Below are 21,062 nucleotides of genomic sequence, written 5' to 3' on the forward strand. Positions count from 1 at the left end.
CGATGCAATGTGTGCTTGGGGCACTAGGTGGCAGTGAAAGCTCTCCTTACCTGAGCCCACAGCCAGGCCCTTCAAGGTCAGACCCAAACTTTGTCTTGGCCCAGATGGCCCAGAAAGGTCCGAGTGTAAACAGCTATTTCAGCCACGAACCCAAGAGGCATCTGGGAACCTCTTTAAAGAGCTTTTCCCAACAACAACAAAATTAACCAAAATCAAAATGTGTGCAGCGTTTTACAAAGCCTTTATTTAGCACTCAAGTCCTCAAAGAGATCCAGGGGGCTGAGAACCCCTATGATACAGATAAGGGAACCGAGGCCACACGGCCAGAAAGCTACAGAGCGGGGGCTAGAGCCCAGTCCTTTCTGAACACCTCCTAGAAGAGGAGTGTGGGTGTTGCTGGAAGACAAATGGATGGTGGACAGACAGCCCAGCGAGCACATGATGCCAGGATGGGCTCCCAAGGCTGGTTAGGCTGGTCCTGGATGTTCCCGGGCATGCGGTCTTCCACTCAGCATCAGTATAAGACACCTAAATAAGGCTTTCACTTTGACAAGCACCACCTGGGTCGCACATTTAGGCAAGGAACTAGATAGAACAAGATTCAAACCCGGGTTTTTCGACACCCCCCCCCCCCCCCCCCGCCCTTCAGTACCCTTCCCACAGACCACAGCTGTGTTTCCTCTCAGGGCCATCTTGTCTTCCCAATGCGGCCAGACTACAGTATTCCAGAAATGAGACACAGGAATACACCTTATTGCTTGGAAAAGGCTCCAGAAAAGTCCAAAGCTCTGGCGATAGGTGTCGTTAGAGATTTGTAAGGACCTCCCCACCCACACCCTGCGGACGCTTAGCGCACGCCTCCCGCCCCCACCCCGGGTCCCAGGGCTCAGGCTCGGCCCGGCACGCCCCGACCGCCCACGGCCCCTCTCCTCTTGCAGTTTGAGATCCGGCAGCTGCGGGCGCACCTGGCGCAGCAGGACCTGGACCTGGCTGCGGAGCGCGAGGCGGCGCTGCAGGCCCCTCACGTGCTCAGCCAGCCGCGCAGCCGCTACAAGGTGGTGGAGGCCGGCACGTGGGCCGAGGAGACGGCCACCGAGAGCGTCGTGGAGGAGCTGCAGCCCTCGCCAGGTGAGCCCGCCCGCCGCCCCCGCCATTCCCGGCCTGCCCCCGCCCGGGGCTCTGCGTCCAGCTGCCTGCCTGCGGGCGCGTGTCCCGGCGGGCCTGGGGCGGGCCGGGGCTCAGATCGGGGGACCCCCACGACGACCTTTGTGAGCCCGGGAGCAAGCGTTTAGCCAAGATACCTTGACCCAAACTGGAAATGAGCCTAGTGACTTGTACCCATTTCATGCCTGTGGGCCGCCGGCGTGCTTTGCGTGCGTTATCTCCCCGGTCCTCAGAGCAATAGGAAGTATGACTTTCCTATTTTGTGGATGAAATAAAAGTCGTACAAAGGCGCATCACTAATAAATGGCAGAGCTAGGCTTCAAGCCAGAGACCTGAGATTCTTACTGCCCTGCCTGTAAGGGCCCGGATAGTAAGTCCAGGCCTAGGGCCAGTACAGCCCCGAACCTAAGTCTTGGCGCTGGTAGCAAATTGATGGACAGGTGATGTTGGTGGAGATGGGAGCATGGGGCCTGATCCGGGGCAGAGTGCTGTATAGAAGGCCAGCGGTGTCACCTTGGACAGGGGACTTAACCCTCTGAGCCTTGGTTTTGCTAGCTAACAAATGGGAACAATGCAGAGCCTTTCTCACAGGGTTGTTGGGAGGCTCAGGGAAGTGGGTACAAGTGGCCTCCGGAGCTGCAGAACAGTCCCACAGATGTCAGGGGGTATTGTTTTGTCATGGGGTGAAAATACCCTCACCTATGTCAGGTTTGGGCCTTCGCAGGATTTCGGGAAGCTGTGTTCTAATGGGCTCAGGCCAGGGATCTACCTCAGCACAGGGGTGATCTGCGCCCACCTTAGGGCCCCAAGGGGTCCTGGGAGCTCCCAACACAGACCCCCTTCCCCGCCAGGTGCCTTTCCTGTTCATGTCTGAGTCCTCCCTGTCCTAACTTGCACCTGAAAATGTCATTGCTAAAATGATGGGTAAGGGGTTATTTCACTTTACCAAGAAATTCTTTTAAATATTGACCTCCCCTAATAATTCAGAGTAATTCATCTTCACGCTTTTTACCTAAAGGTAAGGGAATGAAAGTTTATCAAATCCCTCCAAGGGAAGTTTTTATAGTTGGACCTGGTTTAATCCTCACACCTCCTTTGTCTCCTATGGAGCCAGAAACTCAGACCCAAAGAGGTCAAGAGAATTTCACAGGGTCACACACTGGAAATGGTGGTGCTGGGCTTGGAACCCAGGCTGTGGGACCCTAAACCCCAGCTTGATCGAGGGCCCCTTCACCTTGCCGTGCCATGTTCCCTTTGCCAGGACAGCCAGGCGGGGCTGGGCGGTTGGGAGGTGGGAGGCCAGAGCCCCGGACTCTGCTACTCCCCAGCTCTATGACTTGAGGCTTAGTGTTCCCTTCTATAAAGGGAAACTCCAGCTCTGTCTGCCTCTTAGGAAATACGAGGAGCTGATGGAGTGAGAAAGCTCTGGAGTAAGGCACTGTGAACAGCTTTTGTGGAGTGGGGTGATTGCACTTATGATCTTCTGAGAGACCTACAGATCTCAGAACTGTAGAATTTGGGGGCTAGGAGAGACTTCTCTGAGTCCAACTGATGTGCTAATCCCATCTAAAACTCTTGCTGGCCTCAGCTTACCTTTAACAGTAGGTGCTCCCAGCCTCCCAGAGAAGCCCACACCAACCCGACTTCAAATGGCTCTGCCTATTAGAAAGTAATTCTTCAGGGGCGCCTGGGTGGCTCAGTCAGTTAAGCATCTGCCTTTGGCTCAGGGTCCTGGGATTGAGCCCCACAGCCGGCAGGCTCCCTGCTCAGCGGGGAGTCTGCTTCTCCCTCTCCCTGTGTCCCTCCCCGCCATTCATGCACGCACTCTCACTCACTCTCTCATAAATAAAATCTTTAAAAAAAAAATGTAATTCTTCAGACTGAGCTGAGGTCTGCCCCGGGGTACCTGCCTCTCCCACTTGGCTGCAGTTTTTATGCATTGGTGAAAGGCATCCTTTCTTTTTTTTTTTATTGAGGTATATTTGACATACAATGTTATACTGAAGTGTCCTTTTGGAGATTGGCCTCTAAGTGTTTTCTCCTCCAGGGACTGTCACTGCGTTTCCACACCAGTCCTCAGGGGAGGAGCTCTCCAGATTCTTGCTGTATTGTCCCTCCTTGAACATTCCAATGTTTTGGTTCCTCTTGGAGTGACATCCAAAACAAAACGCAGTTCTTGGGGAGCTGCAAGACAAGGGTGGAGTGCTAAGAGGCCACCCCTGCTTTTTTGTTCTGAATCTAAGACCCCTTAGATGTGGCTAGAAGGCTCCTGAGCCTTCTAGTGGCTGCCCGGCCTGAGCTCACAGCTGACCCAGGCCCACTGTTCCCCACATGGGCCCCCGCAGCCCATCCCTAGGCAGTGGCTTTTTGCCCCAACCATGCAGCACTTTACAACTATCTGCGTTGGACTGTAGCTTGGATTCCTCCCCAGTTTAATACCTTGGCTGGTGGCTGCTAGGGCTGCCGCAGCAAGCCAGGGGCTTAAACGTCAGTTTACGGTCGCACAGCTCTGGAGGGTGGAAGTCTGAGATCAAGGTCTTGGCAGGGTTGGCTCCTCCTGAGGGCTGTGAGGGCCTCTCTACTAGCTTCTGGTGGTTTGCTCGTAATGCTTGGCATTCCTTGGCGCCCTCTCCACCTGGCATTCTCCCTGTGTGTCTGTGTTCACATTTCCTTGTTTATAAAGACCCCAGGCATCCTGAGCTAGGGGCCCACCCCACTCCAGTATGACCTCACCTTAACCAGTGACTTCTACAACCTCACTGCCACATGAGATTCCATTCTGAGGTCCTGGGGGTTAGGGCAACGGATACGTTTGGGGGACACACAATGATTCCCCCTCTAACAGGTGGCATATAGACCCTTGACGCTCTCGCTTCCGCAGCCTCACTCCTCCCACTCTTTTCACCTTCCCTCAGGCGGGTGAAACATCTAGTTCTGTGAGTGTTTTGTGCAGCTGTAGGTCTTAGAGCTTTTCCACACGCTGTGCATTGGCAGGCCAGGCCTGCCTGCCATACTTCTCTTCCTCCTTAAAACCCATCTCTGAGTGAGCTCCCAGCCACCACTCTCTCCTCTCTAGACCTGACCGGAACTGCCGCGAGGCCCCAGTCAGTCGTGCCGTGGGGCCGCTGGGCCGTGAGCGTTTACATGTATGTCCCCACAAGGGCCGCCGAAGCCTGGCCCTCAGCAGGCTCCCCCTAGAGCTTGTTGCGTGAAATGTTATCTGCAAGCCCGCAGCTGATTAAAGAACGAGACGAGGCTTGCGGATACCATGTGTTCTCGTGTGGGTCCCTGCAGCCCTCTGAGCGCAGGCCCATGTGGCAACAGTCCACTCCAGAAACCCCTCTTGACTTTCAGCTCCCCAGGCTGGTGTTTGTGGAGTCCAAAATACAAGAATATAATAAAAGAATATTCTTTTTGGGAAAGCTCTCTGGAAGTCAGCAGCTTTTGCCCACTTGTCTTACTTCCCAAGGATGGGAGGGACAGTGTCCCTCCCAGGAGCTTCCTCCCTGATCAGGCAGAGGGAGCTGAGGGGATGCTGCTGGGCAGCTTCTTGCTCTGCCCGCGGAGGTGGGGGGGCTCCTTGTCGCTCGCAGTCCATCTGGAGGCTGCAGCTCGCCTGGGGCTTGGGCCTGCTTGGTTCTGTTCTCTTTTCGTGTGTGCTCACCTGTAAACACCTGTGCTCAGATGAGCACTTCCAGAACAGCCCATGTTCTGTAGCACCTCTCTCATCAGGATCCTCAGCTCTCAAGATAACAGCGTGGCCATTATTACTGCCCCTCAGCCAGTGACCTCCAGACCCTCGACACCTGATGCCCCATTTGGGCCCACAGGGAGTCAAGATCTGGGTTTGGAGAGTCTGCAAACTAAGCCTTTAAAATAATCCCACATGTTCTAGGAGTTCCTGCCTCTCCACTCCCTCCCTCTGCTGTCCCCATAGTGAGCAACTTCCAGGAGGGAAAGCAGGGAGGTGGAGTAAGAAGGGAGAAAGCTGGGTCACACATGAAGCCCACTCAGGGTGAATTTGACCAGCTGTGCGTCACCAGCCAGCATGTCCTGGGGTCTGTGCTGACCCTCCTGGAGACTGGGTGCTGGGCGGGGAGGGTGTCTGAACAAGGCACTCAGGCCTCCCAGAGAGATGCCAAACATGCCCCTCTGGGAGCAGCTGCAAACGCTCCTCCCTTCTAGTCCTGGACCCCCACCCTGCCCTCCGTTATCTCTCCTGTGACACCCCCACCGCCCCCCTCTCTAGATGCACAGCTGCCCTACTCCTGCCCCGGTCCGTGCCGCCTGCCCAGTACATTCCCCCACGCGCCTCTTGTGCCCCCTCACAAGCAGCCTGCAGAGCGATCGACAGCAAAGCCAACACCTCTGAGGCGGAGGGCAGACGCAGGGGCCCAGCAAGCGGCATGCGTGATTCACAGCCTCCAGGGGGCCAGGGAGACAGGGCGTCCCCCAGCTGATTCCTCTCTGACCAGGAGCTGTGTCCAGGGAGGGATTTCCACGACATTAGAAATTACGGCCAGACAAGCTAGGGGTGCTCTGGGCCACTCTGGAGATGGAGAAAGGGCAGCATCCGTTGCTCATGATGAGCTTCAGGCCAGTGAGGGCTCTGAGGCCCACCGTGTCACGACAGTGCACAGACGGTCAGGGGATTAACCCTCAGAAGTGAGCTGGAAGCCACAGGAGCCCCGGGAGGGGGCCGTGCTCTCTGCGGGAGGGCAGCCCCGAAGGGCGGGAGGCCTGAGGGGTCCCCGCGGTTCAGCAGTTGCTCGCAGGTCAGAGCCAGACTAACGCCGACCAGCTTCTGTTTAGACTTGCTCTGGCACAAATCATTTTTAAAACCCAGGCTGCAAAGTTCCAGGCTTTGGGGCCTGTCAAGTTCACGGTGCCCCTGTGTAGTCATTAATACTTCCCTCCCAAATTTATTAGTCTTGAACCTCGCCCATAATTTATGAATTACAGCCACCGGGGGGAGCGCCACAGCGTCCACCATATATCATGGCCAACGGCGGCGGCCCTCCGTGCTGCACCGGAGCTCACAGAAACCCCCCAGACGTGCCCGGCGGCCAGTCTGGGCTTTCCTTCTGCCCAGCAGAGCTGGCCCTGGCGTGGGCCCTCAGGAGAGGAGAGGCCCGTGTGCCGCCGAGACCAGTTGGGGTTTCTGCCACCGCTGGCCTCCTCAGGTTCCTCGAAAAGTTAAAAATAGAACTTCCATAGAATTCCACTTTGGGGTATTTATCCAAAGTAAACAAAAACACTAACTTGAGAAGAGGCGCCCCCACGTTCATTCCAGCATTGTTCATAACAGCCAATACGGGGCAACCGCATGAGTGTCCAGTGGTGGACGGATGAGGAAGATCGGGTATGTATACACAGTGGAATATCACTGGGGGGCACTGAGGAGCCGGAGAAGCTGCAGAGCTGTAGGGCTAGACCTGGGAGGTCCTCACACAAGTAGTGAGGCAGCTGATGGGGCAGAGGGGGGTACGGTGATATGAGGAAGGGATACCAGTGGAAGACTCCGGGCTGGGTTTGAATCTCAGCTTGGCCTTGAATAAGTGACTTAACTCTCTGAGCAGGACTGGCTCCATGGTTGGGTGACCCCGCTGGTCACATAGGGCCTTGAACTTGGTTCACTGCCCTGCTGTCACCCTCTTGAAATTCCTAATGCCTTTTTTTTTAACTGATGTGTAATTGACATATAGCATATTACTTTCAGGTATGCTATGTGATGATCCGATATTTATATATATATTGCAAAATGATCATAATAAATCTAGTTAACGTCTGTCACCATACATAGTTACAAAATGTTTTTCTTGAGAACTTCCAAGATTTACTCACTTGGCAACTTTCAAAAATGCAATACATTATCATTAACTGTAGTCACCATGCAATACATCATATCTCCACAACTTACTTATTTTATAACAAAATTTGTACTTTTTGACTCCCTTCACCCATTTTGCCCAACCCCCACCTCTAGCAACTACCAATGAGTTCTCTGTGTCTGTGAGCTCCGAGTTTCTTGTTTTTGTTTTGTTTTTAGATTCCACATAGGTGAGCTCCTATAGTATTTGTCTTTCTCTGCCTGACTTATTTCACGTAGCATAATGCCCTCCAGGGCCATCCATGTTGCAAACGGCAAGATTGCTTTCTTTTTTTATGCCTGAATAATATTCCATTGTGCGTGCGCGCATGTGTGTGTGTGTGTACACGTATACCCCATCTTCCTCATCCGTCCACCACTGGACACTCATGCAGTTGCCCTGTATTGGCTGTTATGAACAATGCTGGAATGAATGTGGGGGCGCCTCTTCTCAAGTTAGTGTTTTTTGTTTACTTTGGATAAATACCCCAAGGTGGAATTCTATGGAAGTTCTGTTTTTAATTTTTTGAGGAACCGCCATACTGTTTTCCATAGTGGTTGCAACAGTTTGCATCCTACCAACAGTGCACGAGTGTTCCTTTTCTCCACATCCTCTCCAACACTTGTTGTTTCTTATGTTTTTAGTTTTAGCCATTCTGACAGGTGTGAGGTGATCTCTCATTGTGGTTTTGATTTGCATTTCCCTGATGATGAGTGATGCTGAGCATCTTTTCATGTGTCTGTTGGCCATCTGGATGTCTTCTCTGGAAAAAATGTCTATTCAGATCCTCTGCCCATTTTCTAATTGGTTTGGTTCTTTTTGCTGTTAAGGTGTATGAGTTCTTTATACAATGTGGATATTAGCCCCTTATTATAATATGATTTGCAAATATCTTCTCACATTCAGTAGGTTGCCTTTTCAGTTTGTTGATGATTTCCTTTACTGTGCAGAAGCTTTTTAGTTTGATGTAGTCCCACTTGTTTATTTTTACTTTTATTGCCTTTGCTTTTGCTGTCAAATCCAAAAAAAATCACTGCCGAGAATGATGTCAAGGAGCTGACTGCCTATGTTTTCTTTCAGGAGTTTTATGGTTTCAAGTCTCACATTTAGGCCTTTAATCTGCTTTGAGTTAATTTTTGTGTATGATGTAACATAGTGGTCCAGTTTTGTTCTTTTGCATGTAGCTGTCCAGTTTTCCCAGCACCATTATTGAAGAGACTGCCCTTCCCCATGTATGCATGGGTTTATTTCTGGACCTTCATGCTTTTTGAACAAGGGGCCCCACAATTATGCTGCTGGTCCTGTCTCTGAGCCCCAGTTTTTCCAAAATAAGAACAGTAGCAGAAGCCTATCTTCCCTGAGAAAGATTGGGCTTTCGGTCATAGGCACAGCTCTCATGCATGGCACACAGCAGGTGCACTCCTTCTGGGAGGGCTGCCAAGTCATGGAGCAGCAAGTTGGAGTCAGGGAGGAGGAGCCCCGAACCAAGAACCAGGGCTTCCCTCTGGGCGCTGGGGCCTGTGTCTGCACAGGATGCGGGGTCCTGGCACCCCCAACCCACAGCACGGCTCCTCCCACCCCCTCCAGGAGCCCCAGCTGACTCACACACAGTCTCTCAACCTCTGCCTTACCAGGCAGGTGGGGCTCCGCCCAGTGGGCAGACACACATGAGGAGCGTTGCCATGACCAGCACCCCAAGGGCTTTGGACGGATTAGTCAGGATGCATTTGCAGAGCGCTCCCCACCCCCCCACCCCCACCCCGGGAAAGAAGGCGCCAGGCAGCCAAGAGCAGCTGCTGCAGAAGACTCAAGACTTCGGGGTTGGAAGGGAACTCCGGGGGCGGGGATTCGGAGAGGTGCGGAACAGCCCTGGGCTAGATTTGACATTCATTGTCTCAGTAAGTCGTACAGCTCACCAGCGTTTTACCTCAGAGGAAGCTGAGGCTCAGAGGGCCTGGGGATTTGCCTGGGACCACAAGGCGGCAGGTTTGTCCTGAGCTCAGCCCTCAGTGTGGGGTGGTTCCTTCGTGGTCCCAGGGCGCCTTGGGGCTGAGTCAAGACAAACCCTTTGGCGGGGGATTGTTCTTAGGTGGAAAGTGGGCAGACCCCTGTGGAGGCTCCGTGGTGGCCTATTCCTGGCCACAAGCCTCTGTGCCTGCCTCCTCTCCTTTCCCCCAAGCCCCCAAGCACCCAGCAGTCACCAGCGTCCAGGCAGGTGCTAGTGACCGGGAGCAAGGCTGTGTGCTGAAGGATGACAGTGCCTCGCAGAGGGTGAGGCGGAAGGTGCTGGGAGGCCCTGCAGGCCTCTGACCCAGACACAGTCATCTGTCCAGTCAGCACTCTTTAGTGGAGGCTGGCATAGGCCAAGCCCCGTGCTTAGTGCGAGGGAGATGCTGAGTAAAATGTGGCCCCTGCCCTCAGAGGTTCTCGGCCCCTGTGTGGGTGGGGACACAACCCCAGCCCAAGTGGTCCGTTCTGGAGAACTTGAGGGCCTGCTTGAAGCAGAGAACAGGGAGGACCAGCGTCAACATTGCTGGAGGAGTCCAAGCAGGCCTCCCTTTCAGATTTGTCTTTTTTTTTTTTTTTTAGATTTTATTTATTTATTTGTCAGAGAGAGAGAGAACAAGTAGGGGAGTGGCAGGCAGAGGGAGGGAGTGGGAGAGGGAGAAGCAGGCTCCCGCCGAGCAGGGAGCCCGATGCGGGGCTCAATCCCAGGACCCCGGGATCATGACCTGAGCCGAAGGCAGACGCTTAACTGACAGAGCCACCCAGGCGCCCCTCAGATTTGTCTTAAAGCTCATTCTGAGGCCCCTGTGTGGGTCCAGGTTTGGAGTAGAGGGAACAAATGCAGACTGGACAAACCTCTGGAGGCCACCTGGGTGGGACCTAGGTTCAGTGTCACACATATCCATGGAGCTAGAATCCTGTTCATTAAACCCACAAATGTGACAAGAGTCCAAAGGGAAAAGCATGAGGTCTGACCTATGGCTGGACCACCAGACCATAGCAGAGGTATCAGGGGGTCCCTCGACTAGTCACAGACTTGGTAGGAGTTGGGTTGTTGGTAAGGAAAGAGAAAGCACAGCGAAGTGACCAGGTTCCCAGCCTGGGTGGGCAAGGAAACCATTCACCAAGATGGAGGTGGAGGGAGAAACTGAGTTCTGTTGTGGACATGTTGCGTCAGTGGTGGCTGGAGGTCCTGCAGAAGACGTCCAGTTGACCAGGTCAGCCAGAAGCTCAGGAGAGACATTGGGCTACAGTTCTCCTAGCCTAGGTGGTTTCTTCAATGGTGTAGATGAGCATGTGGCATTCTCCATCAACACTGAGATAGGAGGAAGAGCTAATCCCTGACACTGAGCCAAGATTAAGAGTGCTCCTCAGCACACTGCCCTCTCTGCTGAAACCAGCAAGCTTACATTAGCCTGGGATGAGGAACACAGAGTCCTCCGTGGGGGTGACACAGCCAAGTGTGCGCAGGGCTTGGCCTGCCCCGCCACTGCATGGAAGCCCTGGGCAGCTCGAGAGTCAGCAGAGTAGGGTGGTCGCTGTCCCCACCAGGAGGCTGCTGGGCTGCATGAGTGGAGTGATCCCAGATCTTGGGAAGGGCCAGTCTACTGAGTCATCCCTGCCTCGCAGGGCAGTGGTGAGGATTAAAGAAGCATGGGGTGTACCGAACCCAAGGTGTGGGGCTTCAAAGGCGCAGTGAATGCCGGCTCCTTCCCTTACCCCCCCCCCCATTTTGGTCACCTCTGTAGCCCAGAGGGAGGCCTTCAGAGTGGGAAGGCTGGAAAACTCGGGACGGGTGGGAAACGGACGGTGGTTTCCCAGAACAGACTTCTCAGGAGGGCTTTTTAAGTGTCAGAAGGTCTGTCACATAGACAGTGAAGAGCAATCGGCTTAGCCGTGGTACCTGTGGAGACAGGACCACATTCTGCAAGGCTTGACTAAACGGAGATGGGCTGTTTGACCAAGGCATGACATCCTGGGGAGGCCCTGACTGTGTTCCTTGGAGGCAGGGAGTCCTGGCCTCAGTACCCGGCGCAGGGTGGGGCACACTGTGGTCCTGCTGAGCACAGGTGAACAAGAGCTGCCCACAGCTGGTTATCCGAGCTGCTCAACAGAGAGGTGGGCACCCCCTTCCCCAGGTATGCCGGCCAAGGTGGAGAGCCCCTGTCAGCAGCGAGGTGACTCCTGCCCAGGCATGCGGCGATGGCCCTGATGCCTCTGGCCCCCTCCCGCGCTGCTCTCTCCCCTCTTGGAGCTTCCAGAGCTGGTGGATGTGCCGGGGGCGTCCGGCGCAGCCGCTCACGATCCACAAGAGCCTGCCCAGCCCCTGGTGGTACGGATGAAGAAACTGAGGCCCAGGAAGGGGAGGTGACCTGCTCAAGTTCTCATGGCTGCGGCACGCACAGGACGGGAACTAGGATCTGGGTTTTTTTGTTTTTGTTTTTTTAATAAGACTTGCGGTTTCCCTTTTTATAATTTTTTTTATTGAAGCTCAGTTGACACAATGTTACATTAGTTTCAGGTGTACAACAGTGATTTTACAAGTTTGTATGTTACGCTGTGCTCACAAGTGTGGCTACCATCTGTCACATACCACACTGTTACAGTCATCGACTGGATTCCCCAGGCCGTGCCCTTTATTCCTGTGACTTACTCATTCCATAACCAGAAGCCCACAGCCCCCACTCCCCTTCGCCCATTCTGCCCATCCTCCACCTCCTCCCATCTCTGTATGTATGGGTCTGTTTCTGCTTTTTGTTTGTTTATTCCTCTGTTCTCTAGATTCCACATGTAAGTGAAGTGATATGGCATTTGTCTTTCTCTGATTTAGCCTAATACCCTCTAGGTCCATCCATGTTGCCTCAAATGGCATGATCTCATCCTTTTTTATGCCCAATATTCCAGTGTGTGTGTGTGTACCACATCTTTATCCATTCATCTATCCATGGACACTCAGGTTGCTTCATATCTTGGCTGTTGTAAATGCTACTGCACTAAACATAGGGGTGCATGTATCTCTCCAATTACCATTTTCATTTTCTCTGGGTAAATACCCAGTGGTGGAATTGTAAGGTAGCTCTATTTTTAACTTCCTGAGGAACCTCCATACTGTTTTCCAGAGTGGCTGCACCAGTTTGCATTCCCACCAACAGTGCACGAGGGTTCCTTTTTCTCCACATTCTTGCCAACACCTGTTGTTTCTTGTTTTGTTGATTTGAGCCAATCTGACAGGTGTAAGGTGATATCTCATTGTGGTTTTGATTTGCATTTCCCCTGATGAGGAGTGATGTGGAGCATCTTTTCATGTGTCTGTTGGCCATCTGGATGTCTTCTTTGTAAAAACGTCTATTCAAGTCCACTGCCCGTGTTTTAATGGTGTTTTGCTGTTGAGGGTATGAGTTTTTTAAGTATTTTGGATATAGCCCCTTATCAAAAATAATTTGCAAATATCTTCTTCCATTCAGTAGGTTACCTTTTCATTTTGTTGATGGTTTCCTTTGCTGTGCAGACACTTTTTAGTTTGGTCTAGTCCCAGTAATTTATTTTTTCCTTTGTTTTCCTTACCTTAGGAGACATTTCGAGAAAAACATTGCTACAGCCGATGTCAGAGAGATTACTGCCTGTGCTCTCTTCTGGGAGCTTATGGTTTCAGGTCTCATATTTAGGTCTTTCATCCATTTTGAGTTTATTTTTGAGTATAGTATAAGAAGGTAGTCCAGTTTCATTTGTTTGCATGTAGCCGTCCAGTTTTCTAGGGTCTGGTTTTTCTTCTTCACCCCAGGCCACCTTCTGTAACTCCCTTGGGATGAATTCTCACGGGTCTGCGGATACTTTAGCTGAGTTCACAGTTCTGCCCATGTCACAAGGCCTCCGCAGTCAAGGCCGAAGGCTCATCCCGAGGGAAGTGACCAGAACCTCCTGTCTGGCGCAAGAGGCCTGGTGCCACCGCCTACTCTCACTGCTGGCCAGGAGCAGCCTCCCCAGCCTCCACCTGACCCCCAGGGTGATCTGCAGGGCCACACAGCATTTACCACGTCAATAACGAAGAGCCATGGAGATTTGTATTGTTCTGTGATTCTGAGGGAGCTTTGCTGGCTGATCCTGGATCAGGGCCTAGAGCCAGCCTCAGGCCCCTCCCTCAATTCAGGCATTAATGCAAAACACACCTCTCACCCCAGGCATTTAAAGATCAAAAGAGGCCAAAAAAGTTTTTGGGAGCCAGGTCTGTATGTGCCGCCTCGAAGCCTCCCAATGTCCAGCCGATTGGCTTCCGCAGTGGTTTCAGGTGTGCCCGGGAAGGCGGCCACAGAAAGCGTCTGGTCCATTCATCCGTAGACCACCGCTCAAGGGAGAAGCGTCCAGGCGTGTGGACTCCCTCAGACTTCCGTAGGAGAGGAAGGACTAGACTCCCGTGTGTTGAAGGCCTTCTGTGTGCCTGAACCCACTCGAGAAATCTGACATTTGTTAGCTCCTTTAATCTCCTTAACAGATAAGGGAACAGAGGCTTAGAGAGAACCTAAACGAAAGGTCCTTAGCTAAAATGTGGTGGGGTTGAGGTTTGAAATCAGGTCTGATTCCTAAGAGGGACCCTAGGACCCAGGGGAGACCACAGTTGCTAAAGAGCAACCCCTGAGCTCAGTCTGACAAGTTGAGTCAACTGAGTCATCTTGTCATTCTCCAAACCCTGCCAGGTCCCTCCTAATTATCACTTGACCCTGATCCCTCCCTTCTGTCCCAACAGGCATCACCACCCATCCCCACCTCAGAACCTGTCAGCCTCACCTGGGCCTCGTTTCTGGTCTTTCTGCCTAAAGTCTGGCACCTTCTGAACTACTCTCCCCACAACCTTGGGAGTGAGTCACACCTGACCATGTTCAAACTTTCCTGTGGTTCTTCAGTGCCCTTAGAACAAGGCCAAGCTCCTTGGGGTCTCCAGTCATCTGCTTTTCCTCCCATTCTCAGGCCACTCTGAATTTCTCACCTCTCCTCTCTCCCATTCCTTCTTTATTCCTGTCAAGACGATGAACCAATATTTCCTTGAGACCCTTGTTCCCATGTCATCTCCTTGGACAGATTTACACCTCGTCATGCATTATGCATGCAATAACTATTTATCGAGCGCTCACTGCATGCTAGGAACTTCATAGGTTGGGGGGAAGAGCAGCCCCCGGCCCATCCCCGTACTGCGTGGGAGACTGGGTCCTCTGATAGGTGAGCCAGCGGGCTGTCACCAACGATCAGCCTCTGCAGCTGGCTGGGTGGGGCCGCTAGCAAGGCTTTGAGACTTTTGTACTGAGGACAGTGGGCACCCTGAGAACCTCAGGTAGACTCAGAGACTTGGGCCATCCTGGCAGGGAAAGCCCTGAGGAACTGTTTCCATCTCACAGTTGGGGGAGACAGGACAGAGAAGGAAAAGGCTCTGCCCATGTCCTATGTCAAGCCAGATGCTTCATGAGGACCTGGGTCCCTGACGCCCAGTCCAGCCCAGCCTTGGGGCGGATCCCCACTGAGGATTGGGAAGCAGCAGAGAGCTCCTGGGAGACATGAGCCTCTTCTCGTGGTGATGGGGAGGGGTGGGAGTACAGAGGGAGGGACACGAACTGGCCACAGCCTGCTCTTGGACTCTCTGCACGCTGCCACACTCCCCTTCTCTGTCCTCTTCTGCCAAGGTGCCGCCGTGAGAGACGACATGAACAGCTACGTCAGCCAGTACTACAACGGGCCCAGCAGTGGTGAGTGTGTGTCCGGGGCCACTCTGCACATGCCGCCCCTTGCAGCCCCTAACGTTGAGGATGGGGACAGTTCGGCCTGGCGTGCCCATCCCCTGGTGCCTGTGACCATCACTGCAGGCAGAGTTCAGGTTCAAATACCTGCAGCTTTAGCTCCCAGCAGAGTCCAGCGCCGGGGCTATGGGTGTGGAGGTTGGAGTACTCCGTGATCACTAATGAGGGCAGCATGGGGGTCCTCATATGGAGAGGGGGCTGGAATCAGAAATCTAGGAGACCTCAGCGCCTCTCAACCCGAGACCCTCACGGAGTGATCACGATGGGGGTGAGGTAACAGCAGAGCTGGGCTTGAGAAGCAACAGGTGTGGCGCATGTCCTTGCTCGTTTTGTTTCATTCTTTCTCTTGAAAGAAGTTTCAGGGAGCCTAGTGGTTTTCATTTGTGGGAAAGGTTGAGTTTTAAAAGAATACCCCATTTTCCTTGGCCAATGTCTTGAATCTCAGTAGTTTGTATTTGACACTCCTTGAATCCTCGTATACTCCTTTGTGAGGCTAGAATGTTACATTGTGTGACATGTGTCATGCAGTGGATTGTTTTCTACAATGTCACCCCCTAAAGATCTCTTCTCTCTTTCTCTCCCTCTTTCAAAGCTTCATCCAGTCTGCTGATTTCAGAGACCACCATCTCTAGCTCAGACCTCTCCCCCAGTGCACTCTCTCCACAACTTGGGGAGAGACCTTGCCCCCACTGTACCCACTGTAATGCAGCCCCTTGGTACTTCTTCCTTAAAGACCTCTGGAGTGTTCTCTGTGCTCACCCTGCAATGCATCCTACAGGGATGATGCAATCTTCTGAAGACACAGCTCTGATCATGTCACTCTCGTGTTGGCCCCATTTAAAACTGAATGACTCCACCTGACCATGAAGCCCGGATTCCTAGTCCTGGCACCTCCTGCTTTCTGAGTTAGGATGAGCTAGGTTATGCTGCCGTGGCAAATAACCCCAACATCTCCGTGGTTTAAATCAACACAGGTCCATGGCAGATCAGCCAGGGACGCTGCTCCCGGGTTGTCAGCTTTCCTCCAGCACCTGGGGGCAGAACAGCTACCGTCTATTCTAGAACACTGCTGACTGCCGGGCAGAGCACAGCTGTTCAGAGAGGCCACAGATCAGTCCTCACAGATGATTGGCCAGTGCGTGTCGCGTGTCTGGTGAAGTCCGCCAGAGGAGGGCGGGGCGGAATCCTTGCGGGGCCGGGCCGTGAACTCTGGGAAATTGGACCACAGACCCAGGCGTGCCCCAGCAGAGCCCGTGCACACTTGCTAGCTGCCATTTGGGTCAGAGGCGCCCCCATCAGGGCCCACAGAGGTGTAGCAGAGGGTGAGGTGTGACGGGCATCCCCTCCTTTCTTGCAGACAGTGGTGCCCCAGAGCCAGCCGTATGCGTAGTCACCACAGCCGCCGTTGACATCCACCGGCCCGATCTCTCCTCGGACCTCTGCTTGGTCGACGTGGCCCTGAAGCCCAGCAGCAGTGGCACGTGTGCCAGTGCCACGTCCGAGAGCGCCTCCCACTCAACTTGCAGCTCTGTCACCCGGGCCCAGAGTGACAGCAGCCAGACGCTGGGCTCCTCCACAGACTGCAGCACCGGCCGCAAGGAGCCATCCTCAGAGCCCGGCCCCTCTCCTCGGCCACTGCCGCCACCACCCCAGCAGCAGATGGCAGAGGCCGCGGTCCAGGACCTGCTGTCCTCCCTGTCGGAGGACCCCTGCCCGTCCCAGGGGGCCTTGGACCCAGCCCCTCTCACCTGGCCCAGCCCCACGGGCTCGGCCCAAAGCAGCCCTGAGCTGGAGCCCAGGGTAAGTCTTTTCAACCAGAAGAATCAGGAGGGCTTCACAGTCTTTCAGATCAAGCCTGTCATCCACTTCCAGCCTGCTGCACCCATGCTGGAGGAGAAGTTCAGATCTTTGGAATCCAAAGAGCAGAAGTTGCACAGGGTCCCTGAAGCCTAGAGCCTCCAGCTGGGCTGGGTGGGAGGAGGGCCAAGAGCTATCTGGATGCTCTCCGAGGGCCCCGGAGGCCACGGGGGGCCACACGCAGGGCCTCCCCCAGGGTGCTGCCTGCCTCCAGGGAGGTGTCACCGAGCCAGGAGGCCACATGCCTCAGACCTCAGAGCCCAGAGTGGCGTCTCCTCGGGCCTTGCTCAGGGGAGGGTGGTGCTCATGGCTGGGGTCTTTTTAAACCATTTTTACAAAAACCAGCCTGTGGCCCAGCTTCAGCAGGGTAGAGCGCAGGGACCAGCCCAGCCTCTTCGTGGCCTTCGTCCCTGGCGCCCACCCTGAAGCCCTGGGAAGAGCACTGTGAGCAGGGGCTATCTAGCCCCACCCCCAGCCGTCTCGTCTTTTCCCGGAATCCGGGGTGGAGCCGACACAGTCACACAGAGACCACCATCTGAGACCGCCATCTGAGCCTATTTCGTTCGTCCTCATTCTCTCCTTCGGCATGAGCATCTCTGAGTCTTTTCCAGACAGATCTAGTTTTCACCTTCACAGGACATAATGGGATGAATCTGGAGGTGGGTGGGAGGGCCATGGTGGGGTGCAGGGACAGCCGTTTTACAACTTGGCTTTAATAATAAAAACCAACTGCACTGAGACTTCTGGTTGGCGGAGGTTTTCCTTTGCAATTGCTAGCCCCTGGGGGAAGAGGGTTTGGGTTGGCCCGGCCTGGTGAAAAGCCACCCAGGGAGGCCCCAGGGAGCCCTGGACCCCAGGTGAGAAGCTCTGGCACTGCCTGGTGAGGCCGCTGCCCTGGTGTCTTCCCTGCCCCCTTTCATCTTACCACCGAAACAGAGCTCAGAATTCTGCCTTCCCTGTCGACAACTCCCACACTCAGCTCCCTGACGCAGGCAGGACTCCATTCCTTGAGGTCTTCGAACTCCGCAGGTCCAAAACTGAGTGCAGTATCTTGCCCAAAGGCTGCTCTTCCTCCCAGGTTCCCAGCCAGGGCACCAGCATCCACCCAGCTATGAAGATGCATGGCGTTGGCGCCCTTGACTCCCCCTCCTCCCTCACAAGCAGTCATGAGCCCTGGCCATTCTGCCCTCCAGAGCATCGGCCTTAGACCCCATCACAGCCTTGCTGAGGCCCAGCTGTAGCCTCTGACTCCATGTCCCACTAGTGGGTCCTCCCAGGCTGATGAGCCTGATCAGTGTCTCCCTTGCCAGAGAGCCTCTAAGGGATTCTGGGTTTGTAACCCCTATGTTTTGTTTTATGTTTACAGCAAAGGGAAGACTTAATTTTAATTTCAGGGGTGCGTGTTGCCCTAGCTGAACTCAGCATGGTCACAGCCCCTTAGCTTACCTATCCCTCTGGCTACCCTCCCAACCGGTTCTTCGTCCCCTCTGTCTTTGGGTGGTTCTCACTGTGTCTCACTAGTCCCTCACTATAGGTCAGGATGTCCTCGGGGCTTCTGTGGCCCCTTGGACTCACTGTGACAGTGCAGTGATTCCCATGGCAGCATCTGCTTCCCTGCCTGCCTTTCCCTGGTCCTCGAAAGCGGGGCTCAGGCCCGAGTCCCATTAGAACCCCACAACCCTGCATAGGGCCACAGGCTTGGGCAGAGCCCCTTGGGAAAGACAGCTAAATTGTAAGATAGCCCCACCTGCAGGCAAAGAGCTGCATCTTGATTCGTGGGGAGATGAGCAGTGTCCACCCGAGCCGTCGGGGGGAAAATCAGAGGCATTCTGAGTCACGGACGGCATCATTACGGCCACCCTTGCTGAGCACTCTACTAAGGCCTCTACTCCCTTGGGCTCCTTTAGCCCTTCCAGCAATCCTGTGGGCAGGTATTTCTAGCCCCATTTTATAGATGGAAGAATCTGGGGTTCAGAAAGGTTTAAGAGATTTTCCTGAGGTCAGACACTAACAGGAGAAGCACTGAAACCGGAGCCCACGTGCACCTGGTCGTGTGCTAAGCACTTAGAGCTCCCAGGGTTCAGAGCTTTTGGAAGCAACGTGCTGCTCTCGGCTCTGGTCACGTGATGGGGGGAGGCCATCACGTGGGCGATCATCTCTAGGGTGGGAGCCACAGGGGCCTGTACTTAGCGGTCTGCCCCTGCGGGGCTAGAAACCGCTCCAGTCCCCAGCCAGGCCCAGCTGGCTGAGCCCTCATGGCCCCGGCCCCGAGGCGCGGGCTGGCTACTCTCACAGGCACGGGAGCCTGCCCTGCACCCGCACAGACACCCAGGCACCAGCCAGCACCCGCCTCTGCTCCAGAGGAAACCACAGGACAGGGAGGAGAGCCATGGGGTCAGTTGCTAGGCGAGGGTCACCGCTCTCTGCCTGTTTCCCACCTAGAAATGGGATTTACAGAGGAGCTCTACTTTGGAAAGCTGATTTCTGAGGGCATTTACAAACCGCTGTGATGCGAAATTCTGTGTGAGCACTCAGTGTTGGCTTCATGCCTGAACGGCAGTACCAGTGTTAGGCTTGCCCCTCGAGCCAATTAAAACTGAGGACAAAGAGACCAAGAGTGGCCCCCGGCTCTCGGAGGGCAGAGTCCACAGTCACAGTGTTAGAGGCTGCACACACAGAGAGGAAGCCACTTGCCTACCTGGGGACAGGCGTGGGGTGGAGCCGCAAGGCCTGGTATGCAGGAGGTGGAGAGTAAAGGCTTTGGCTTTCCCTGCTCCCCTGGGGGCCATAGCCCAGAGTTATGGTCTGTGGGCAGCTAGCTGGGGGCTAGTGGAGATGGAGCCTGAGCACTCCCTGGGAGGTTTGCAGCTCTGGGAAATGGCTCCCCCTTGCTCGTCTGCCCTCTCACGGAGCCCACAAGGGAGGAAAGCTTGGGGAATAGCCACTGTGTCCTGTAAGCCAACAAGGGGGGTGATAATAATGACTCCCATGTATCCACTTCCTGTTGTCACAGGTGCTCTTTGCAGTCTTCCCTCTTTATCACAGTCTGCAAAGTGGTGCTATTTTCCCTGCTTTCCAGAGGAAAGAGGCACAGAATGATTGATTAAATGACTTGCCAAGGACACATAGCTAAGTGGTAAACGAGTGGCAGAATTCAAACCCAGGTCTATCTGGGTTAGATACCATGCTGGATATGCTGAAATGAGCTTCCTGGAATTAAACTAGGTGTCATCAAGAGAGCCAAAGATAGAAATCAGGACTCTGGCCCCCAGGCCATCCATCCATCAGCCCACATGCCGCCCCCCCACCCCCAGCCCCGGTCTAGAGGGATCAGCCCACTCTGTCTGCAGAGTCCCATGGCCCCTCTTGCAGAGCCAGCCTCCCTGCTCAGCCTTGCCCCTGGAGCTGGAGAGGAGGCAATCCTGTGGCCAGCGTGCCACCCTGCAGTGCCAAATCTGGCAGCAAGGGCAAGGTTCAGAGCTAGGAGTGCTATTGGCCACCTCACAGCAGAGCTGGGCTGGAGCCCTGCAGACCCAGTTCAAAGTCTGCCCAGGACTGGGGAGCTGTAAGGCCCTCCCTGAATGACATACTGGCTCCCCTCCAGCCAGCCCTGGCCAAGGCCTACAACCCAAACCTTGGCTTTTCCTATCAAGTCCACAGCTGTGGGGTTTTTCACAGATCCTGCATGATCGGAGAGAGGCTAGTGGCCTGGAATTCTCTTTAGCATGATGGGCGTTCATTCTATCCACGGCCCCCAGCTCAGGACCTCCTTTCTCACTCCAGGACTGCTCTTGACTGAAGCTCTTGTCCTGGGGCTGCCTCCATGCTCCTCTCTGGTGCAACTTCCTCATCTCAAGAGAAAAGACTAGGGTGGGGGCCCTACTCTCTGAGCTATGAGAGCCTCAAATGAGATAAGGTCCAAGGAAGCCTTCTTAAAAGGAGAGTATCTTACTAACTAGTCAATAGGATACTTGTATAGAGTTGCTTAGCAAGGACACCCAACAACAACTCCAGGGGCTGGCATGGTTAATCCCAGCTTTTGCATGGACTCCTCCGGGCTGGAGAGAAGTCAGGGTCACTCCACCATCCTTCACCTCGGGCGCTGTTAGGCATATAGGGTGTGTCAAAACCCAGGCACCTGGGGCGCCTGGGTGGCTCAGTTGGTTAAGCGACTGCCTTCGGCTCAGGTCATGATCCTGGAGTCCCGGGATCGAGTCCCGCATCGGGCTCCCTGCTCAGCGGGGAGTCTGCTTCTCCCTCTGACCCTCCCCACTCTCATGCTCTCTCTATCTCATTCTCTCTCTCAAATAAATAAATAAAATCTTTAAAAAAAAAAACAAAAAAAAAACAACAAAAAAACCCCCAGGCACCTGGATTGTCA

General features: G+C 54.2%; 1 protein-coding gene across 6 annotated transcripts in view; it reads left to right on the top strand.

Annotated features, from left to right (window-relative positions):
* TMEM266 (transmembrane protein 266) overlaps nt 1-17,386 on the top strand; it is a 126,030-nt gene extending 108,644 nt beyond the window's left edge. For 3 of the 6 annotated variants that reach the window (XM_045899604.3, XM_064570071.1, XM_045899602.2), the window contains 3 exons: nt 939-1,128; nt 14,711-14,773; nt 16,182-17,382. In XM_045899604.3, the coding sequence (XP_045755560.1) occupies nt 939-1,128; nt 14,711-14,773; nt 16,182-16,777 (849 nt within the window). In that variant the 3' untranslated portion in view covers nt 16,778-17,382. Of the gene's footprint in view, nt 1-938; nt 1,129-14,710; nt 14,774-15,416; nt 16,162-16,181 lie in introns of those variants that run through there. The other 3 variants (XM_045899605.3, XM_064570072.1, XM_045899606.3) reach the window with 2 other exon arrangements.
* Nucleotides 17,387-21,062: the final 3,676 nt, after the last annotated feature.

The sequence above is a fragment of the Mirounga angustirostris genome, unplaced genomic scaffold (genome assembly GCF_029215605.1).
Source record: "Mirounga angustirostris isolate CCGP_5_RB_7025 unplaced genomic scaffold, mMirAng1.0.hap1 SCAF_9, whole genome shotgun sequence".
In the NCBI taxonomy this organism is placed as follows: domain Eukaryota; kingdom Metazoa; phylum Chordata; class Mammalia; order Carnivora; family Phocidae; genus Mirounga; species Mirounga angustirostris.